This window comes from Aythya ferina, assembly GCF_964211825.1.
Source record: "Aythya ferina genome assembly, chromosome: 9".
In the NCBI taxonomy this organism is placed as follows: domain Eukaryota; kingdom Metazoa; phylum Chordata; class Aves; order Anseriformes; family Anatidae; genus Aythya; species Aythya ferina.
This window is the reverse complement of record NC_140305.1, coordinates 4,255,824-4,280,325: the sequence shown is the minus strand read 5'-3', so window position 1 is coordinate 4,280,325 and position 24,502 is coordinate 4,255,824. Positions and strand designations below refer to the sequence as shown.

The 24,502-nt window shown below is 37.8% G+C and overlaps 1 protein-coding gene across 4 annotated transcripts; it reads right to left on the bottom strand.

Moving 5' to 3' along the window:
* Positions 1-1,444: 1,444 nt before the first annotated feature.
* On the bottom strand, positions 1,445-24,175 carry GK5 (glycerol kinase 5). 4 transcript variants are annotated; one of them, XR_014696116.1, is made up of 16 exons: positions 24,021-24,175; positions 23,313-23,406; positions 20,225-20,300; positions 19,628-19,721; positions 18,560-18,691; positions 16,940-17,015; positions 16,177-16,238; positions 16,021-16,094; positions 15,588-15,648; positions 14,235-14,361; positions 12,945-13,049; positions 11,197-11,282; positions 7,265-7,368; positions 5,918-6,036; positions 3,796-3,929; positions 1,445-2,495 (listed from the first exon to the last, which is right to left on the bottom strand). XR_014696116.1 is itself a non-coding variant. In XM_084530040.1 (16 exons), exons 1-16 carry the CDS (start codon positions 24,156-24,158, stop codon positions 2,359-2,361), a joined length of 1,560 nt encoding a protein of 519 aa, XP_084386166.1. In that variant the 5' UTR covers positions 24,159-24,175; the 3' UTR covers positions 1,445-2,358. The 4 variants fall into 4 exon arrangements, 3 of the variants coding, with proteins under 3 accessions (XP_084386166.1, XP_084386168.1, XP_084386167.1); XM_084530040.1 differs by having other exon boundaries at positions 5,918-5,977; XM_084530042.1 differs by having other exon boundaries at positions 5,918-5,977; positions 19,628-19,717; positions 24,021-24,163.
* Between the last annotated feature and the right edge of the window lie 327 nt (positions 24,176-24,502).

The following is a 24,502-nucleotide window of genomic DNA, read 5'->3' as shown; positions in this document are numbered from 1 at the left end:
ACAAAACTATAACAAGGAACAAAACTATAACAAAGTCAAGGAGATTTCATCAAGAGGGTAATATGTAGACATTATTCTTTAGGCAGACACTGATAAAACTACACTCCTTCAGTGAGAACAAACCACAGAATAACTACAACCAAGGCCATAATCTTCTGCTAAAAACACCAGACTGAAATTCTTGTCTGTTTGGTTCTAGTAGAACCTTCTTGCCAGTAACGAGCATTTTTTTTTTTTTTTTTTTTTAGCAGTGAGGTTGCAATCACACAAATTCAGAAGCTGAACAAGGGTGCAGAAGCACAGCAAGTGTTCCACATATTCTGTAACTACAGATTCTTGCCTTACAGCAGAAAGAGCAGTGGAGTGAACCTCATCAACAGACTTTTGTATTTGAGCTTTGGCATCTGAATATCTATGCGTTATTGGCCAAAAAGAAAAATTCCAAGTATCTAAAGAGGAACCAAACACACAGGCTGCATAGCTCTTCCAGATTAGTAGGAACCAGCAAACAGACCTCTATTCTGGACTTCAGGTCGGGATTCCCATCAAAGTAGGTTCAGGAATGAAAGGTGGTCTCAATAAAGATGAGCTTTAGCCAGAACTTGATCTAGATCTGCTCTACATAAACATGAAATTATGAGCTGCATCATCCAGAGAGGCTGTAGTAACTACGGGAACCGTTAGGTTAGCTCACTGAAGATCTGGGTAGTGGGAAGGACTCCCTGCACAGCCTTTTGGGAACTGTCAAGTGGATACAGGGTGGGCCAACAACACAGAGCTTGCAGTAATGGTCAGTTTAATAGTGCCTTAGCTTGAGGAAAGAAGTGCTTGTAAGCAGAATTATCTTACTTTCAATAACCATAGCCTGTATACCCTCAGAACCCATAATTAGAATAAATGCAAGTCTCTTCAGGGAGATGAAGACAACTTGTGTATATGCCCCCAAGACTGCAGGCCACATTATGGGTTGTCATGGCCTTTATCAACTTCAAGGATATCCAGATTAAAAAAAAAAAAAAAAAAAAAAAAAGGAGGGGGCAGAAGCACCAAGATGTAGCCCAGGTTGAAAGACAGAAAATGACAGAAAGATAAGGAAGAAACCAAAAGGTAAGTCAAGCTAATGCTGGCAGGTGGGGTCTAGATTGAAGAAGGATGGAGCTAGAGTAGGTACCCCAACTCATGGTGGATGACTGAAAACCTTAGGAAATGGGGTATGATTTGACCATCTATGTTTCAGCACAAGAAAAAGTGAGTGCCAGTTCTTTGTTCTCTCTTCAATGAGAAGTCTATAAGCATCTTTTGTCTCCAGTTTCTGTGGGCTACGATCACCCACAGCTCGAACTGGTTATTATTCTGAAATGAAAATGGTTGATAATTTTACAATTTGAAAGTGATTTGCACACACTCCTGAGAAACGTAAATAATTTAAGATTAGTGATAAATACATGATTACGTTTCTTTAATTACAATTTATTTTAAAAATACGAAAGTAATAACTCCAAAAATACACTTTTGACCGTTTCATCTAATAATAATAGAATGTAGTGAGTGAAGTGAGGGTCTTGAAAATACTGATGTTAGTTTTCTTTTAAGAAGTTAGACAGCATACCTGTAATGATATTTAACATATTTGTACTAATCATTCCAGATAATGCATTTTTTTTTAAATCTTTATAACTTAAAAAAAATAGCTACAAATAGATAGGAAACATGAGTTACAAAAAACCCTGGAAAGATGCATCTTTTATGGAGCCCTGAAAGCACATTTGCTTTTGTATTTCATCTTAATTTAGTGCTTATCCCTAGGTACCACGGAAATGTTATCACACCGCTAGGTCGAATGCTTCCTTACAAAGTCAAACAAAACGTGCTAACAGGCTACTATCAAGAAAGTATCTTTATACACAACCAATTCCACACCTCCCCTCCAAATATTCATTTTACTTTTCTTACAAATACCTGGGGAAGTATATGTCCCTTTTTCCCCTCCTTGATGGTTAACATATCAAAGCTTTCAAAGATCAGAAGGGAGGTGAGTTCCTCAGAAGAAAACACATCATAGGAAAAAACTCCCCATCTGTAACGCAGGGTTATAGGATTCAAGCAGCTGGGCCACCCAAAGGAGGTCACTGAAGGGACACAAATGCTGCAGCTGGTCTACAGCTGTCATGAAGACAATATGAAGGTTCATTACGGAGTGATAAGTAATCTAGCAGCAGGAAGGTTACTCAAGTACCATGTAACTTTTTCTATTTACCATCACAAATTTCAGTTACAGTTTTTATTGTCCCATTAGTTACAAAGTTTTATAAATATTAACAAAACATTTGAATCCTTCTGTGGTTAAAATGTCAGTTTCTACCAGTGCAGGGAGCGTTTCACTGCTTGCATCCAGGTATCCATAGCAGGTCTGTATTCCTCCAAGTCCTTCTGGGGCTCAAAAACTGCTTCTATTTGCCTCAGCTTCTTTAGTTGTTCTTTGTCAGTCCAAAGTCCTATAAACAGAAAGTTCATTCTCAAACGCAACCGTAAATGTTTTCTTTTTGAGTTGTTTAATTTATTTCCAGGAGATCCAAACCAGAAACACAATAAGAAGTCATGACAGCTTTTCTTTATTCAACCAACAACTTTCTCAGAGGGAAGCATGTTTTTTTACATTGTGAAACTCCCTTCCAATAGTATCCACTTGTTTGGAATGCTGACAACAGCACATCTGCTTAACTGGGATGGTTTCCAAGGAACAGCTCTGGTTCAGTGAAGCTCACTAAAATTTCATCAACACTGTGCTTTCAGCTGCAGGTCCCTTGAAATGGAGAAGGGCCACAGAAACCAAGACTCAGAACTAGGTGCTTTCCCACTGCCTCAAAAATGGTATAGATTGCAGAGAACTGGCACTACCTATTCAGGATAATTCATGGTATTGAAAAATTCTTGTCTATCAAGGACTTCCTTACAGTGTTAATTGCTGAATAAATCTTACCTGAGCATGTATTTTTTATCTTACAGTTATGTTATTTACATATCACAGCAATTATAATAGAAGTATAGATACACCTACAAAGCATATTTCCGCTATGGAAGAGCGCTGGCAGTTTGTAGTTTCAAGTCAAGTTAATTATACGTCAGTTCTTTGTGAGTAAAGCTAGATTTTCCACCATCCCCACAACGAATTAATTTCGTAATTCCATTGTGCATATTTATGTGAAAACCTTAAAAAAAATAAAGGCTTGGTTCAGAGATGACAGGACACAGCTCCACTATGAATGACACTGCTCAACATATGCAGAGCAGCTTCCTTGTCACATGATCCATCCACACCAAGCACAGCTTCACGCAGGATGAAAATGGAAAGGGACACACAGTGCCTGGGTCAAGAAAGGGGGAGGGAGCAAAGACAGGATTCACCTCTCTTCTCCCGCACTGTATCCTCCTAAATGTAAATGAACCTTGCAAATCTTCATGCAGATACATTTCACATTAATCTCACTGTTGCTATTCGTTTATGTAAAACTGAACAAGCAAATTAGGACATTGTGATAAAAATACAAACATGGTCCTTATTTGGTTAACGTATGACCTGCTTTCTTGGGTCCGTGAAATACAACCACAAGGGTAAAAGGGATTATGTGGAGAAGGGCAAACACTTCTTATCTTGGCTTCCTACAAAAATGGGTGAAATAATCCTTTGGGGGACATTTTACAATGATTTGAGGTTATGCACTGTTTTACTTTTTCCTTATCTACAAACATATACATTACGAGGGGAAAACAAAACCTTCAGAAATGTATACATACCTGAAGCAAGACCTGCTAGAAAAGCTGCACCAAGACTAGACATATCTGTGTTTGCAGGCTTTTCTATTTTCTTATTAATCAAATCTGAAGTCATCTGCATCACAAAACTATTATTACTGACGCCTCCATCAGCTCTACAGGAAAGAGGAATAAAAGGCAAAAAAAATAAAAAAATAAAAAAACCACATGCTTAGTTCAAACGCTTACTGCCAACATTTCAGACACCTATGCATAAATCTATCAGTTATGCACAAACATTTCCATTTTCTTGGAAAATTTAGAGGCCAGCACAGGGTGCCAAGAGAAAAAAAAGATGCCTTTAATTTGGGCATCTGAGGGAGGACAGGAGGGGGGACACACAACAGACACATTGTTGAAAGTTTTGAGAGCTCTATCCTCAGAACTACACATCTCCCTGATTGCAATGTTAGGGTTTACAAAATTATCACCATAACATGACAATAGTCAAAACCATTCCATTAAACAAACCCTTTCCAAGGGCTCTCACACCTGTAAAAGTGCTTTTTGCATTACTAGTAAATATTTGTATTAGTAAACTGAAATGCCTTCATGAGCATAAGGCTTCCACCTATTTTGTTTACTTCCTTCCTAATTGCACAATGTCTGAGACCTTCCCTATGCTTTCCTTGATAGTGTTGAGACAAGCAAAGAGAAGTAATAAGGATGTAGAGGATAAATGAAAACGATGACTTTGTAGGTGGCAAAAGCAAGGGAGAAACAAAGGATAGAGTATACTAGCTAAGGCAGGAATTAACATTCAGCAGAGAGCAAGTATGCTGAAGACAGGATAAAAACAAAGTCAGAAGGTATTGGTAGATATTGAAGTTGTGAGGACAAGAGTGGGAGAGAAATTTACAACCCAACTGTAAAAGCGATTAAGTGTGTCATTACCCTCTAATGCTCAATCCACAAGCTAAATTGCTGCTCATCTTAGCTAACTCTATTATAGTCACTACATGAAATGGCAATCTTCTGTTAATGAATAAAACAGAACACGGTCACACAATTTAAAAGTTTACATTACAATGTAAATGAAATTTAAATTCTAAGGTTCCCTAGGCAGTACTTTCACACTTTGTATTTTTCAATGTGCAATCTCCATAGGACTTCCCAACTTCTGTGCACAATTTTGTACATAAAAAAAGCCTCATAAGGAACAAGGAATTCCAATACTTTCCACCCCTTCCCTCTTCAGTACTGCCCCAATCCTGGCTTTTTTTTTTTTTTTTTTAAATGTTGGCCTACTCTGTCCCAGTATACAATGTAACACCCAAACTTTTACCTTGCCCTACCTCTGTACTTGCACCTTTCTTCCACCACTCAAAATTCTGAATTCTCAACTGTCTACATGCCTGCCAGTCTACTTCTTCCTTTGCATGAATATCACTGGTGGGTTGGAGGAAAGAGAGGGACAGAAACACTCTCCTTGCTGTTCTTGACTGTGATATTACAATAACCCCTGGTTGTCAGAAGGAGAACTTTAGAAAGCTTTTCTCTGGAGAGGCTTGAGGCTCTAAAGCAACTGGTTTGTACAATAGCATCTACTAAAACATGCAAAGTAGTTTTCCAGCAACACATAATTCAGCTAAATATTTCCAAGAGGTTGTGAAAAGCATGTTCTAGGAATCACCATCACCTCACTGAATTTGATTTGCCTCTCAAAAGACAAACAAAGCCAACATCTTGACAGTTGAATTGTGAAAATATTCTTCCTTGTACACCTCACAGATAGATTCAGTTTCAACTGTCTTGAAAAACTGATTGGTCTGTGACAGACCCCACATAAAAAATTCCAGTAAAACAGGATTTTGTAATAAAGGGTAGAATGACCTTTGTAATAGGCATTCCTGTATGTACTCTAACACTACATAAAAGCACAAACTTGGTTGCTTTTTTTTTGTTGTTTTAAATTAGAGCAAGTCATTACTCACCTGTTGATAATCACCAATGCCTATGGTTTAATTAATAATCCTTCCGTGCCACTTTTAAAGCTACATTAACATTTTACTTGGTAACAATCTATTTCTCAGCAGCAGAACATAAAGTTCACACCTGTTTAAATCAAACTCCCATGTATCAACTTAAGTTACATGAAACTTACCGAACAGTTTGAAGAGGAATGTGTACCTTCTTCACAATGATATCATAAAGCTGCTTGTTTCTTTAAAAAAATATTTAGTTTAAATAAGCATTTTGTATTCCATACAGTGTCTCCAGTATCTACACAGTTAAAAAATAAAATACAAGGCAAAAAATGCCTCAGTAGTGTCAAAACTGTTGCACAGATAACAAGTTTCCAGAACACATATATAATTTTTTTTTTTTTAAAGACTGAAATTGTTCTGTTATACATCGTGAAGACACAAGTATGGCTAAATCACAGCACATTTTATAGCAAAGGCACTGTAGAAGGTACATTTATTCCCACCTGAAAACGATTATAGGTTTTCACAGACAAGATGCAACTACTGATGTAAGAAGTGGTTTAGAGTGAGGAAAGTGTGCTCACAGAAGTGTTAATTGGAGTTTATCCTGCTGTTTTTTAAAGGGAACATCTGAAAGCTTTTGGTTTGACCTGTTCTGAAACAATTTCATTTAACTGGAAAAAAAAACAACTATGCACAAAGGGTCTCTACTTCGTTTTCAGAAGACGCAGGCTTCAGTTCAGGAACTGCATCTCAGGTTTTTCTTACAATGAAAAAGAAACTGCATTAGGGACTATTGCAGCAATACAGAATGTCACCTTTCTCCAGACACTTTTTTTTTTTTTTTTTTTTTTTTGCCTCTTTGCAGGAGGTTCATATGCCCAAGGCAGAGAGCTGGTGACTAAACAACAGGAATAGCGAGCGTCCCATAATTGGCCACAGTAAGGCACAAGCCAGGATCAAGCTACATTCACCTTCAGTTCAGGGCATGCTGGCTGGGATTGCAAGACAGAACAATTTGTTTCACAGTGAGCTACGGATGTGATCATACCAGTGGCTATCAGCAATATTTGCAATCCTGACAGTTAGATCTGGAAGTTCTTGTCCATTCACATATTTAAAAATATCTAAGGTGCACAATAGAGATTCAAACTTTGGCTAATATAAAGCTTCCAACACACATTGCTGGAGTGGGCTACAGCTTCTGATAGAACATTTCGAAGAAGGTAAAGACAAACTGCCAAAAGAAAATATTTTTAGAACATGCAGAAAACAATATAATTTAAGGACCCCACATGATAACTTAATAACAAAAACTCCAAGCTAATAAATATACACAAGTTTATTTATAATGTATTCAAGAAAAGAAAAGAAGCAGCATCTAAAATTCCTTTCAGTGTTACTGCAATGGATTACTGCAATTCATATTTTACAAACTGCAGAAATCAATGCATCCATTTAACGCTGCTGGTTAAAACAAGAGCGAACATGACAATGTACAAGCAAGACAATTAAGCAGTTACCTGAAAGCTACAGATTCCAATATAGCTCGTACAAGGTGACTTCTGCTTGTAGTAGGTTTCAGCCCCATGAAAGAGGCACATAAATATGGGTCATTTGCAGAAACCTGTGGAAAAGATTTCACAGTGAGTTCAGTGAGCTGTGTTTGTAGGCTTTGAGAAAGAAGTCAAATAGTAAGAAAAAAATAACTTACGACAGTTACAGGCAGCATAGTGAAAGAAGAAAATTGAAAACAATATGTAAGCAGTGTATAGTGTTATTAACTAGCTCAGCGAACAGTTTAGTCTCTTTCAACAGCAAAAAGTTTAAGTGACTTACTAAGTAACATTAATCTGTGTGACTTCTCTTTCAAATTCATACAGCGTACACAACAAGTGTCTAGACAGGGCACACTGATATAGCTGTTCTCTAGCAAAATTTCACTTATTTTATAAACTCTCCTGAACTTCTGAAGGACAGACTTTTAAGTATCACTGAAAAGGACAGTGATCATTATTCAGGTGAATTGGTTTGTACTACAGGCTGTTTTCAGTGACACCAATAAACAGTTTCCACCTAAAAGTCTAATGATCACTAAGTTGTCTTTTTTTGCAGGAGAACTGGAGGACTGATTTATGAATCTCCTCTTTACCCCTTCACTCCTTTGATGAACTTTATGACAAAATATTGCTTTGCTAGTCCATAGGTATTTTGTGACAATGTTAAGTTCTATTTTCACTGTAGAGTAATTTTCGATTTGAAACAACCTTCTCCATATCAATTATGACAATACTTAAAAGAAGTTTGAATTTTATACTTATAAAATGCATAGACACACAAAGTAAATGAAGAAAATGCTAGCGTATAAAAAATGATGTATGGATAGGTACATATGCAGCAGCCCAAGAATAGAAGATGTTGAACTATGACTTAAATAGTAGATCATGATCAGCAACTACCAAAAAATGGGTTCCTAAATAGAAAAAAATTGCGCTTTTATGGTCTAAGAAAATATTCCCTTCCCCCCCCTCCCCCCCCCCACAATACACAAGTAACCTTTCCATTCTGGGCTGGGAATGGAACTACCTTTCCAGCCCAGAAGCATAAAAAAGATTCATTATTTAGGTTCACAGATTCTCATATACTGGAGGGCAAACCAAAAAGCATGGATTCATGTTCTACATAAAGGCGAGGATTTGACAGAATCATCCATTTAAAAAGAGTAGCCATTAAAAAAGGTTGTACATATACATGCGTACGGCAAACCAAGAGCTCTGTTTTTGCTGTTACTACCAACCACAGCAAATTAAATCTGGAAACCCCTGTTCCTTGAAGAATCAGAATGATTAATGCACATATTCACTCAGTTTCATATCTACTTTCACAATGATGCTTCCCTTTCAACAGGCTGCATCACAGCAGTAGAATTCAGTAAGAAAGAAACTCATTCTTTCTGCCTTAATATGGATAAACTGAGAAACATGTGTAGGAAATGAACATATGGGCTTCATAACCCCCCCCCCAACTGCCATCATTTTGAGGTCTAAGAAACATTGTCATACAATCCATTCATGCTAGCATCCAGCCAGTGAAGCAGACTCGTTACTGTTGTAGAAGCGTTCAATTCTCTTCTAGTCCCTTTTTCATACTATTTAATCTATTCCATCAATGTAGATTCTCTCACTGTGAGTCTACTAGCTAAGTCCCACTAGAGCAAGGAAGGCACTGGTGGATGCTATTAGTGGTTACCAGGAGTCACAGTTGAAAAGAAACTCATTCAGTTTTCTAAGTACAGGTCCTAAACACAGAGTGGGAATATTTGAGTTAGGAAAAAAAGAAGACTGAATCAAATCAATGTTTACCAACCACCTAGCTGGGGTTCCTTCTGGAGTCAGTGTCAAGAAAGAAGGGGAAAACAAAACACCACAAAACAAACAAAAAAAACAAACAAAAATAAACAAAAAGGAGGTTTTAGCAACACTTGTAGAACCTTTATAGAATTGAAGAATAGAATTAAATGTTCAAAAAAGATTCAGACTAACATTTGTCTACCTTGGGTCTCCTGTCTACAAATACTGGAATTGGTTATGGCTCAACACTTCCTTATTCAGAGCACAATTACTCACAGTAAATGCTAAATGAAAGAATCTTAGCATAGCCAAGCTTTATTGCCCTAAAAATAAAGCTAATGATTAGGGTGTTTGTGAGAGGATAGCTGGCCTACCTGTACGAGAAATTATTTTTTTTCCTTAAGACACTAACCCTGGGAATGATCAAACTGAATATGGTGGTTCCAAAACCTTTTGGAACCACACTGGAAGACAAGCTGTCAAAAGCATTCCACGTAATTCCCAATGTACATATTCAAACCAATGAATTAAAAGATTTGTAAGGGAAAGCAAAAGACAGTGGTGATATTTTTTTTTGAGAAAAAAATAATACTGTTTTCAGCTTGATGGCATTTCTTTATTTGTTCAGGTAGGATAATAACCTCTGAACAACCAAGAGATTCAAATACCAGTTGTCTATACATTAAAGAACCAGCTGACAATGGGCATTCCTCTATGCTTTCCTCTCAGTGTGCCTGGGCCCTCTGTCCAATGAAGGTCATAATGCCAATAATCCAAAAAGACAACGCAGAGACCAGGTCTACACCATGGAGTTTCTCCCGAACAGCCACACTGCTTAAAAAACAAATAATGATTTGTGGAGAAAAACTGCTCTTTTCATGCTGCCAAACCCACAATGTAGTTACGCTGCTGAAAGCATTTTAGTCAGACTATCTCACATTGCTTAGGACAGCAGCATACCAAGACAAAAACTTTAGGGGCTCTGCAGTCCCTAAGCCAGGGAACGCTACATTAGCAAAACCTCTTTATTCTCATTCTGTATGCAGGTTTGCCTAGGAGTTCTGACTTGCAGCTCTGCTATATTTTGTCGTGAGAAATTACAAAATTATTAGTACCAACTGTCAAGCCCACAGTGAAAGCAACTGCTCTAAAGCTCAATAGGCAGTATGTCAGCTCCCCAGCTCCACCATTTGTCATGTAACAGAACATTAACTGGGATTCCCATCAGTTCTAAACTAGACTGAACTGCATCATCAACATCACCCCCCTTGCTGCCCCTGCGCACTAATGGCAGCTCACCTCCTAACAGAATTCAAAAGGGATCATGAAGCAGAGGTAGAAAAGACTGACTTGGTAGATGTGTAGTCTTTAGCATAAACAGAAAGCAAATAAAAAGAACCCAGGACCTGTGACCCAGAGGGGATCAAGTAATTGCAGGAAGCTCCTTCATTAAAGAGTAAAATAGAAGAGAGCTACTGGAAAATGTAGGGAACTGAAATGCAGAGTGAATGCCAGGAACTCCTCACTGTACAAGTTGTACTCAGTAACAATACCAACAAAATTTCAGATGGAAAAAAAATAGATTAAAACTTGCAGAACCAAGAAATGTCTGAATGTTACTGTCTTTGCTTTTCCTAACACCAGGACCTGCGATCATACCTGTACTCATATTTAAGTACGTGCTGAAGTGCAACTAATATCTTTAAAAGAGGCAGAATAAAATTATTTTAGAACTGTGCTTAGAAGGTTTATCTCAATGAAAGCCCTACACTGAGTGGAAAAGCTATGGGTTTGGTTTCTGTCTGTGGGTACCACCTGTGGGCAAGTCACTTAGTTTATCAGTCCCTCAGGTCACCATCTGCAAAATGGAAGTAATTTTCCTGCTTTGTAGGCTTTTTCTCTTGCAAATGGAAGGACTGTTTAAGTATTCTTTTATCACAATGATCCTCACACATTGTGGTATGGGACAGAGAGTAAGAACCTATTACAGAATAATTACAGTGATAAGATGTAAAGTACTACATCAAAACAAGATAAAAGTTAAAATTTTAACTGAGTAATTATTAAGAATATATTCTTAGTCATATTAAAAACTATAAGTTTACCTGAAAACCTGGAACAAAACAAACGCCTTGAGAATCAACAATACTCCGTGCCATTTCTGCTGTTTCATCTACATTGGTGAAAAGATCTGCAAAGACGCATAGGTCGTATGTTTGTATTAATTTTGATTTCTTCATATATCACAAAGGGACAAAAAGCTAGAGTTGGGCTATCTCCTCTTGCAGTATTTCTCAAACATGTTCTAAGGGAAAACAATACTTCTGTACTTCATGTCCATCAATCACATAAAAAATCCTATTCAGATGAAAACTAAATTAAAAAGATCCTCTCGTAACTGCTATTCCTTTTAATCTTCACATCCTGTAGAAGATCATTAACTTTCCAGTCAAATAGACGTAAACAGGAGTTAAGACTAACAATAGCACCCTAAGTACGCTAAAAACTTAAATGTTGCAAAACCTAAGACATGTTTTTCTTGTTTCCCTGCAAATACACTGTTACTGTCAGCCTAAGCACAAAATGACTACAAAGTCTTTAGTGTATTTTTTATCAGCACTTACAATATTTTTACAAGTAACTGACACAAATCTAAGTACAGTAGGTCCTAATATCATACCAATAATATTAAGTATGGATAAGTAGCATGGAATTTGATGCAGCACTGATACTTGTATCTGTAGCACTGAACTACATGTTGAAATGAGTCCTTTTCTCAAAAGATCAGTGGATTAATCAAACGTTGAATGAAGACCTGAGGATCAATCTTCTTCATACTCAACCCTTTAGGGCATATAAACATGCGTGTGTGTGTACATATGCACCAGCACTTGAGAACTTCAAGAAATGTGGGATTTTGTGATAAGCTATATTTCAGGAAAAACTTTCTCAGATAAACCAAAATTTAGGAGATGAGTTCCTTTTTTTGCATCCCACTAAGGCATACTGAGTTTCTAAGAAAATGGGTAAATAGTGTATTAGAGCACTCAGAAGAGCTGTCCTATAAACAATCAGTAATTCTCAACATCAACTACCGGAGGGCTAGATTTTTCTTTAATCATTTATTAAACTGATGTGAAAATCCTTTCATTACATAATAATCAAAAGCCAAAAGGCACATTACTTGTATGTGCCACACTCATAACACTGTTAACTTTTAAAAATAATGTTCATAACTCAAATCTGTTACTAATTCTGAGATGTACAGCTAGTGAGCTCTCAAAAGCATTAAAACAAATTTTTACGGAAAGTAACGTTTACAATCATGCTACCTAGACTTAATTAATAGTCAGTTTCTGTGCTGCTTCTCAACAATATCTAGCCTAAAACAAGTCTCCTTTACAACAATTCTATTCAAGAGTGGATACCCAGCTTAAATAAAAAAAAGAAAAGATACAAGAAAATTTATGCTCAGAAGAAAACAAGTGAGGAGCATAACATTCCAGGAATATAAATGTACATACATAAGACGTCTCGAGAGGTAGAATCTGAAGAGGAAATGGTTATACAAACTGTGCAAACCAATCAGAGGCATTTTAAGAGGACAAATTAATTTTACTTCATTAATCAGTTCCAATTTTTGAATAAGGAAAATTTATAGTAGTGCCTCAACTATCTGCAGTAAACACACTCACCAAAAAAACTACTGCATTAACTATGGATATTCCACTGTCCAAAACATGTAGGATAATTTCTTCAGTTATGGATAAGAAAACCAAGTCCAATACCATAACGATAACCCTATAAAGCAGTAATGTATTTCATCGTACTACAAAATCAAATAACTACTTACTTATATCCTGAGCCCATTTTATGGCATTGCCAATGTCTGACATACAGCCTTCAGTTATGTAGACAACTTCATCCCCAATTTTCCAACCAATCAGTGGATATAGATCTTCATTATTTTCCATGAAACAAACCAAAAACATCAATTAAATTTAAATGCTTCCAGGGAAACATGCATGCAACCCCAAAATAAATCAAGCTAAATAAAAGTATTTCCTTAACAGAATTTAAGTTAAAAAATAACAGTGGTTTACATTAAAATTGATTAAAATTTAGTGGTTGAATTACAAAAGACCTTAACATTTTATTAAACCAAATTAAGCTAAAAAAATCACCACCCAATTATAAAAAGTCTTGAAACTATAGAAAAAAAAAAGCTATCTGCACTTTTTTTTAAGCAGAAAGAAATTACTGTTTTACTCTACCAAATAATTTTGGCTTTGCAATAATGCAAAACAAGTCCTTGAATTTTTTTTCCCTTTTATCTCAGAAGAAAGGCAGAAATAAGCTATCACTATTGCTTTATTTGAAAATATAGTACAGAATCTTTCAAGTAGTACCTTCAAAAAGACAGCTATCACATTTAAATAGCCAATAATGAGAACAAACATGACAATTTGTTCTCCCCTTTACCCTCCCCAAGACCACGCTGAAACCTTAAAAAGAAAATAGAGGTATCCTCCTTAAAGTGTGAACACAAACACCTTTGTGTTTGATATGTATTAGTAAGAAGATAAATTCAAAGTCTTCAAGCACCTGCCAGACTGAAAAGGATACACCTGATACTACTTAACTGTTTTGCAGTATCTCACCATACCACTAGGTGTGATAGAGAACAATCACATTTAATGTGAAAGCAAAAAGATTTAGTATCTAGCTGACTCACAGACATTTCCCAGGGCTGCACCTGGACAAACGGGTTCTTCAGGTCACTTAACCTAAGCATTTGGTGGCCTCTGCAATAAAAACTGCACAAACCTCAAGTACCCTAACTGTCCTTGAAGCCCAGTTTGCAATGATAAGAGCACTCAGACCTTCTGTAACCATGCTCAGGCAGAGTGATCACTGGTAATGCAACAAGGATAGATGACTCCCAGCAACTACACGACCAGGAAAGACAGAGGACCAAGCCTTTTTTTTTTCTCTCTATTCCAGTACTGTATAATACTGCTATCTTTCTACAGCTAAAAACAGAAGGCAAAGCGTAACCGTATTTTATCCATTTTTGTATCCTCATCAATAATAGCTGTAAAGTAACATGAAATATTAAAAGAACAAGTGTTTACTAGCTTACCTCTCTTTGATGCATAGAGATTCCCTCCAGTATTAATGTTCCAAAAGCCACCTGTTCCCATCGTCAGTTTAACATCTCCTGGGAGGAAGCAGCATTCTCCAAACATGGCTGACTGCTGGTCAGCTACCTGCCATGCCAACCAAAATACACCAACAAGTTGGTTACCAACTACCAATCTACAATGCCACTGGATTTTAAAATAGCCATGTAAACATTTCAGAGTTCTGAATACACGTAACTATTCATACAGGAATTAAACATTTCTACACAAATTTTTCAACTATTAGCAGACCATTCAGATTTATCAGTCAGATTTATCACTAGAATCAAATTCTACCAAGTTTTGGGCTCAGCATGAACTTTTGAGCTATTGCTTGTGTCACTGAAAATATGTTGTGGAAACAAAGGACTGTTTCATGTTTTGGTACTTCACATGGATAAACGGGGCTTTTTTTTTTTTAAAAAAAAAAAAAAAAAAAAAAAAAAAACTCCAGGGAGAAGAAGGGAGTAGCCTGGCCTGAGTTTCTGTTCCACCAAGTATCATGCTGAAGATGTGACGTCTTGGCTTCCTTTTTTCCTGCAACCCGTCCTGTACCAAATTATTTCATGCTCACCTCTTTCAACAACATTTTGTTAAATGTATTTACTTATGTTTGTGCCTTGGTCTAACAGTAAATTTACAAGTAAGTAGAGGCTACAATTCTTCAAAAACAGCAGGAGGAATTCATACCAGGCCAACGATATTTTTTCCATTTAACTCAGTTGAAGCTCATTTTTTGTAGTCAAGTTCATTTTTTTTTTTTTTTTAAACATCATATCACTAAAGTAACATGTTTTTCTTATCAAAACCTTAAGTACTAACACAAGAAAATATTATTCTCCATTTCTTTTTAGGGTAAAATATATAAACAAACAAAAGGTACCACAAGTGGTTCTATTAACAAACATGCCTACATTTGCGCAGAGTCTTAGTGAAGTCACGCCAGGCTGTATCCCATTGCAAAACCATATCTACAACAATGGATTTTAAGCCCAAGAGGGAGATATTACCGCAGCTTCAAATAGAAACCAGGTTTGTCAAGCCCTACACATTCCGTACTTAATCATCTCATCATCTAACCTTAAAGGACTGTAACCTCTAGAAATCCCTTCCCATCCCTCTCCTCCAAGCCAAAAACTCAGTTTTCAGAGCAAAATTCAATAACCCACTCTACTATAGTTAAGTCACACAGAAGTAATAGAGAATGCTTACTAAACAAGCACGTATTAAATCAGAACCAGATACAAAGAAATATAGAAATATACATATAGGAAATACAGAAATATAAATATAGGAAAAATACCTTCACTCACCAATGACATTATTGGAACAGGTACCCCAAATATTTCAGAGTCAGCTGATCCAAAACTGAAGCTTCAAATAAATATTATAGAGAAAAATCGTAACCCTGAATTGACCATTGTTAAAACAAAACCAAGATAACTAAGGCCCAGCTCTGTATCATCAATTGAAGGTAATGCTACTATTTTATTTTAAAGAAAGCATTAAAACTATCACTTTAAGAAATACATCAGTAAAAATAAAGTTAGTAAAAATAAATTTTTGCATGTAGCATAGAAGTGTACTTATGCAGATAATCGTAACACGTGATTTCGTGCATCTATTTATTTATCTTAAATACTATTAAAGATACATATAAATAAATACATATATATTACTTTGCCTATGCAGGTTATGTTTTTCTTAAAGAAGTTAATGTTCTTTTGAATATGCTGCTATAGTTACCTCGTGTCTTTCACTGGAGGATAAACAGACATTGGAATGGAAAGTAAACTAGACAAAGTGGGGTTCCAACATTTCTGAAATAATACAAAAAAAAAATCAGCAATAGCCTCAAAAGTACATTAAATAGCAACAAAGATTTTTCTTAATAGCACATACCGTGAACGGTTCAAAAATGCCTGTAGAACTAGCATTTGAGTAGTCTGTGGCATATACAGAACCTAGCATAAAAAAAAAAAAACAAACGTAAAATATTTGGGCATCTAAAATCTAAGTCATTAGAAACATTTTTTCTTTTAAACATGCCCACAGCTCCATGAAATATAAACTGAGTTTCTATAAGCAAAATCATAATGCATACCGCAAGTACACAGACTTTACCTGCTGTTCCCTACAAGGTGCATATACTAATTACTTTATTTAACTCTCATGAAGCTGGCCAGAAAAGAGGTGATACTCTTTACAATATTTAGAGCACTGATTACATTGCAGTCCATCATAAATTTATACAATTGCTCAGGCATTAGCCTTCACACAGCTACCTCTTCTGGAACAGAAGCTTGTAATTCTTCCATGTTACAATTCGTTGTTCTTTTGCTTTCATGGGTACTTTTCTTTGAACAAGACTAATTAGTTCTGATCATTTTCTTTAGATCTTAAGCATTTCAGAGCTTGATTAGTTTGAATAATTACTTCCCTTTACTACTGTTCCATGCAGACCCAAAAATAATTCAGAAGTTTTTTTTTTCTCTTTAAAAAAAAAAAAAAAACAATAAAAATCTTACAATATTCACCATTTATTAAAAAAGCATAAATTATCAAAGCATATTTAAATTATAAGAAATATCAGTTTTAGTCATTAATGTAATTGCTTAGATTCCGGTATATTTTATTAGTATTTAAGAGCAACTGTAACATTCACCTTTAGTCAATTTATACAGTAACCACGTGTCAACTGTTCCAAAGCAGCAATTATTTTTTTTGGCAGCTTCATCAGCCTGGGAACAAATATACATAAAAAAAAAAAAACAAAACTATTTACAACTGGATATGATAAAGAAGAACATATTTCATTTCTCCTTTTTTTGTTCTCTTTGTAGGTTAACGATAATTATGTCCTAAGAAAATAAGTCTCCAATTACCAATACTTCTAAAAAGGGCGAGTCACCTTTTAATATAATATTGTACCTTATAATGTATGTAATATCTTACAAAAAAACTGTTTGTGATCCTAAAAGAGAGAAAGGACAGTTTCTAATAGCCGCTGCAAAGAAAAGAAAAGCAATTATCCAATCTTCTACCGCAGTAGCATCAAAGATCTATGAAGGGAAATTTTCTAGTCACAATTCTAACAGTGGTGAAGGAGCAGTGATTGAAGAAAAACAAGATCCAAAGCATACTATACTAAAAAAAAAAAAAAAAGCAATAAATATATTTTAAAACGTGTGCTTGAGAACAGTACGAAATAAGCAATTGCTTTCTGGTTTGTGATGTCTGTAAAGAGTCCAAAATGTTACTTTCCTTAAAATAAGCGGCTTACACATCATGTGATTTCTACTAACTGATACTGTGTACAGCTACAGAACTCATAAAAAAGGACATAGCTACAAATTCACACAAAATATGACTGGATACACTGTTCTCTGTAATCAAGAGACATTTTTGAGCTTCTTGGTTTGATATTCACGTATTTTAAATATCAGTGCCTGGAGAACTTATGGGACAACATTCATCTGACATCAAAGACTCAGCAGCTGCATACTTTCAATTTTGTAATATTTCAAATTCACACCTCACATTTTCAACAATATTTTCAAAACATGCAAGTAAAAACTATCACTAACTTTCTCAATAATTATGATGGAAAAAAATTGAACAACATTTTGAGCTTTCTTTGCACAGGAAATACTAAAATGGATGTTGATAATTTTCTTCAAAAATGAACACAAAGTAAAAAGAAGCTCAAGTTATAAGTACTATCAGAAGAAACAAGGAAAAGAATAAGTATTAGAGCAAAGAATCAAGTAACAAACAGCTTTGTGTTCATTATTGCATTAGATTATTCCAGCACAACGTGTTTCCCAATTTACACTACAACAAAATGCAAAATAAATTGCAATGTTTGACTAAGTATGCTATTGTTTAGGCAACTATAAAAACTGAATAAGTGCAGACTGGTAAGGTAATACTGCCAGATGAAAACAAGCGTAATTATCACACAAAACTGAAGTGCAAACAACTTTAAAACAAAAGTACAATTATTAACAGTAAATTTATACAAAAGGAAATAAAGTGATTTGACTCTGCTTCTTATGCACAAAGAAAATTTCTTCCTACTACACATTTTCTAGACTCAGAGGCAAAAGTTGTATAAATGCGAGTAGATCTTATGTAGGTAGATAGGCTTTGACTGTTGATGAAGACTGTCATTCTGGTTCTTTTGAGGAAAAGCATGACCAAGGAAAACAGAAGAAGCCACAACCAACCTAAGTAACTAACCATTATTATGATTTAAGTTATTACTTTTCCCTTTCCAACTTACCTCAGGTATGTTTTTGAAAACCCATGACAACTTCATAGAAGTCTGGTGTGTTGAAAAAGTAAGAAAACTGGGAGCCAAATATCGATTGTTCCCAGTCAAGAAATGAAGTATTGTAAAAATAACATGGATTACCTGTTTCAAAATAAAACAATTAGTTTTCAATCTCACCCTTTAAAGGTTTCCGATAAATTTAGAATGACTAAAGATGACAAAATGACTACAGAGATGAAAGCAGCTGTCATAAGATTACATTCAGAATGCTCAAAATCTATTAGAGAATCCTTACATATGATGTCAGTGGCTAGCCTTCGCACAACAGACAGCAAAGAAAACAGCAGCTGCACTAATCAAGTCTGTTTCCTGATTTCTGCTGGCACACTGATAGAAACTGCATTACAAAATTACATTACCTATATGAACACAATGCACTATGTGGTAGACAGTGTTACAAACTGTTATTCCATTGAAAGTTCTTCTACATGACAGGCTCAATCATGTTTTAAGAGATTAAACAAAAATTACTAATTAATCAAAGTTCCAATCACAGAAGAAATCAGCATCAAAATGAAGTATTTAAATAATTATGGTTGATGTGCTAGGAATACACTTAAAAAAAAAAAAGTAACTTAAGTTTTTCTATTTAGAGCAAGTGTTTCTCTTAAAACAAGTACAAGCCATGAGCAGCATAAAACATACCTTCTCCAGATAACCTCAGAGCACATTTAAAGAACACAACCAAAGCACTGCCAACCCAGAATTACCTGCACCCAAAATTTATGCTGCAGCTGTGCTAGCATGCAACATTTTAACACAGAAAAGACTAAAAAGTAACAAAACGCATGCTAGACCTACACATATCTTTTCCCACAATTAATGCACTTCATTTTTATCTTGGTACCATTTTCCATGCAAATCTTGCTTACTTTTTCTTTAAATGTTTGAGGCCATAGCATATTTTATTAGTATGTTAACATTATACTTGCAGTATTTCATATACTCTCCCTATTCATCACAAAAATTAAGCACTTATAACATGTTCAAGCAATATATAGCTTAGCAAAGTTTTACCTTCAGCAGAAGGGATCTATTCCAGGAATTCACAAGTTCAGCACTTCTCAAGTCTTGCCAGCTTATGAAATTATGAAAAGGTTTCCCTGTCTTCCTGAAAAATAGTATTTGAATGTTCTCAATTGAAATCACAGAATATACACAGCCCCCCTTCCCCCCCCCCCCCAAAAAAAAAAAACACACAACAAAACAAAACATCATACACCACTTCCGATCACAACATTTAACATGAGGTCAATTCCTAAAATTGCCTTCCTCTTGGATTTGAGAAACTGGTAACAAGCACCAAGACATTTTCGGTGTAAGGCTTCTCACCACAATTTACAGAAAAAAATCAGTCATATAATCATTTAGGTTGGAAAATACCTTCAAGGTCATCAAGACCAAACAATATACATTTTAATTTTTTTTTCAAATTATCAAAACAAAAATTCTGAACTGCTGCAAACCATGGCAATACAAACATAAGAGAATACGACTGACTGACTTTTGCTGCTTTTCAGAACCCTGATTCAGTTCAGGATTTCTACAAGCTGCTCCTGTCCAGTCTGTGGCAATGAATATAAACTCATTGCAGCTAACACACAGCATACATACCTGTGCCATGTAATGAATGTTGCTCTCTGTGTTGAGATGCCAAGACCAGCAACTTGCCTCATGTGAAGTCCTGCAGCTAGAAGATGAAAAGAAAAAAAAAACAATAAACAAGCAATAAATTCTAATATAACCATAAAAGCTATGGAATGTTTAGGAAATAATTTAATAAAATGTATCTCTATAGACTAACTGCGTGGCTAGAGCAGCAAAGTAACAAAGGACTTTGACCAACTGATTCCAAAGCAGGTCACTAAACCTACATAATTCACAAAGCAGTTGTGGCCCACTGACCCTTTGCACATTCTGAAAGACCTGTTGATACTTCGCCTCAACAAATCCAGAGACAGGCCTATGTGTAAGACACCAATTAAAATGTTCATTTCACATGGATGAATGTGAACAAAAGCACAAAGTGATGAAATAATCTTCACAAAATCAAACGGAAAACCCAACAACCAAAAGACATTCCACAAAGAAACAACACAACATTGATTCTGTAGGCAGTGAAGAGATCGATTCCAATATACCACAACTTTTGACATCAATCTTTCAGAATGACATTATCTCACCTAAAATATTATATTCCTTCAGTAAGCTTTTAAAATTAGTAAGAACAAACTAGTTTAGAATACTTATCACTGAATGCAGCGAAGTATACTTCAAATTCAGAAGTATAAAAGTCTACATTTGGGTATACACCCATTTTATTGTAATATATTACCTTCAAATAGCTGTAGCAAAACATCTTTTCTTATATATATATATATATATATACATATATACATACATATATACATATATATACATATATATATATATATACATATATATATGTGTGTGTGTGTGTAAAAATATGATGTAAACATTTAAATTTATCCCCAGCTACTTTTGAAGTGGCTGTAGTCAGTTTCCATAGTACCTCCATGCACGCTTAGAGAAGCAAAGTTGTGTGAAGAAGATATACGCTAAGGAATTCCACATCGATGTTTTGTACAAAACACTGCTGTCCTGAAGGGCTCTCAATCCAGCTATTTCAGTAAATCACAGGCTATGCAGGTACATATCACAGACAACCTGCCAACGTCTCCAGGTACTTCTACCCCTTCTTACCTTCTGCCCCAAGGACCTCGCAGTCCTTGAGCTGAAGCAGGCATTAACAGCAAGACCCTCAACCAGCTGAAAATCAGATCCTGCTTGATAGCAGGAGCACATGGGAGAAGGACATTGGAGCGGGTGGCTTGTGAACAGCAGTTTTTCCGTTCCAGTAGCAGCTAGGTGTAGACAAACCACACTGGTACTGCCGCAGCTCCTCGCCAATTGGGGTGGCATGGCTTACTCCTCCCTATCTCCACAAGCTGCAGGATCCCACCACTTTTCTCCTAGCAGCTATGATGCTCTCTCAATTCCTCTATGAGGAGATCTAACTTCCATTAAAGGCGAAAAAGAAAACTGAAAACAAAAGATGGACACTTTTCAGCTAAGCTTGTGAGCTGTCTCTTGGAAGGGCTTAAACACCTGAGCAAGAGAGGAACGGGACCACAAAAGCTAGGAGCAATTTCCACCTTTATGCAGTACCAAGCTCCACCGGCTCACCCATCTGCACACAGAATCACATCTTAGCTCCACACAGTCCACAAACAAAATGCTCCTGTGCCTTCTTTCTGCTTTCAGATGTCCTTCCTGCCCCTGCTACCACACCCTCTTCTTGTGCTGGCACACTCGTGAAGCTTGGCTGGCACAAACAGCTACGTGGTGAGCTGACTCAGGAAACTGCTCTGGACATGAAACAACCCTGTGGAAAGAAGGGTGGGACTACTTCTTTTGACAGCAGCGTGGGCTTGTGTGCAATTACACACCTACTTAAAAACGCCTTGCGACAGGGCACACAGCTTGACGATGTGAAAAGCTTCCTCTTTTAACACTTGCTGCAGGATCTTGCTTCCTGATTCGCCCCATAGAATGGGAGTGGAGGAAGCTAGTAAGGCCTTGAGGGACTGAGGTGGCATTACTAATCTTGTAACAGAACAGTTGTGGCTGTTGAGAGAACAGACCAGGAGTCCAGAATAATCAGCTGCAGCTCACACCTGGTAATTGTTACTTTCTCTGTCCCCCTAAGCTGTCCTCCTAAGAGGAAAGAGCAGCTTTGCCTTGAACCAGGCTTGGAGGCAGAGCAAACACTTCAATACCACCGACCTGCAAAGAAAGGAGGTGCCTAAGGCATTGAACAAAAGAGCAAGTACAGATGCACATACACAGCAACGTGGCTGGGACACCCTGAGAAAGCGAGATGGGGTGAGGGACAGGCTCCTGGCATCAGCATGGAACAAAAGGTGACCCATGCTGGATAGTGGCACAATGGGAAAGTTGTGAGAGTTGTGGGAAGTGAGTGTGTGGTTAGAGCAGAATCCAGAAGAGGGAAAAGCAGAACAAAACAAAAAAATGCAACTATCACCAACAAAAAAAAAACAAAACTACAGAACAAACAGAAGCCTGTTAGACAAGGGAGTTGTGTGTTATAAGGTATAGGGAATATAAAAAAGCTAGGCTTAAGTACACCTAGAAGAGAACAATAACAAGAAATCCCCTGGTAAGAACTGTTTGTAGTTTCAATGGACCAAGTGGGAATACCAGGTTGTAACAGGGAGGGCACAACTACATAGCACCCTCCCTTTGCTCTCTCATATGCTCACATCCACACACAGCAAGTGGCAGCAAAGGGGAATCAGAAGAGGAAACAAGCCTGCCCTCTGCTCAGACACAGAAGCATCTGGGGAAAGGAAGAGACTGGTATGCATGCTCCGGGAAGCTGGAGCAACAAGGCACTGTTGCTGAAGATCAAATCCAGTACACACACTGCTTCTCGTGCTTCAACCTTAATCTGGTCCCAGTGAATTGAAATAAATAAGTAGAGGGGTTCTATTTTACATGATTGGGTAGTCCTTAAAGCGTGCTGTACACCTGTGCTCAGTGATGAATTTTCAGTATGATTTTTTAAATAAACAACAACCCTCACTTACTAGCTACTTAGCTAACAACTAGTTTTTAGCAAATAAGCAACTACTTTCTCAGAGACTTAGTAAGCCATTACCTTGCACCGCCTCTTTTATTACACCAATAAATTGGCTCCACAGGACTTCGGGATCTAACTCAACCCAGCCAGGATGAGGATAAAGCGACTCTACCTGTTCACAAAAGATACACAGTGTTATTACAGTCCCTCATCACAGAAACTGATCATCTGGTGAAAGTTTGAGCAAATGTGTTTGGTTTTGCTTTACTTCTAATTTTCTAAATCTCTACTGTGGTGGAAGAAATACACGTTTGCCACTTTCAAAGCAGAGCTGAACACGGGTGTGTGATCTGCAGAGCTCTTCCTCAGCCCCGGCAGAATACAGGAGCCTAGCCCCCAGGCCCCGGGGAGCCAGTAGCGCCTCGCAGGGCTCCAGACTGGAGCCCAGGCTCCCTGAGGGCCTCCTGCACACCCAGGGATGCCAGAGGACGCCAGGACAGGGAGGCTGCCGACGAGTCGCATGGAAATCACGCCGAAACTCATCGCACTGCTCACACCTTCCCCACAGCAACCCTGCCCCAGCACCTGCTGACGAAGAGGCCGGTTCTGAAGATCACCTCGATCCCCACACCGCACAAAGCACGGGCAGCCTGCAGCCGCCCCCTCAGGGCGTGTGAGGGCACCCCCGGCAGGCCGCGCCCGCTGCTCGGAAGGCGCCGGCGGTGCGGGGCCGAGGGAGCCGCCGCCGCCCTCCCTCCCTCTTTCCTCCGTCCCCCCGGGCTTCACCTTCCTGCAGCTGGAGCCCCTGACCGCGGCCGCCCGGTCGTAGACGTGGCACTTGACCGCCGTGCTGCCCACGTCCACCCCCAGCACGTAGCGCGCGGGGGCGGCGGCGCCGCCGCTCTCCGGCTGCCCGCACGGCATCGCCCGCCGGGCCCGCACCGCCCCGCGCGGCCGGGCCCGCCACGAAACCGCCCTGAGGAGAGGGCGGGCGGGGCCGCGGGGGGGTGGGCCCCGAGGCGGGGCCGGCCCCAGCAGTTAACCCCCTGCTGCCCTGCACCTCGGCTGGGCTGCGCCGGGTTACGGTTACCGAGTGCACCCCGCAGGTCTGCAGTTGGGCGCCAGATGTTGAAGGGTTTCTAAAAGGAATGGCTGGAGTGCCGCTGGAAAGCTTCTTCAGGGGGCTACCGGCTCTCAGGGAAGCAGTGTTTAAAACTAAGTCTTCCTCACAGCGGTACCAAATGGGGAAAAAACAAACAAACAAACAC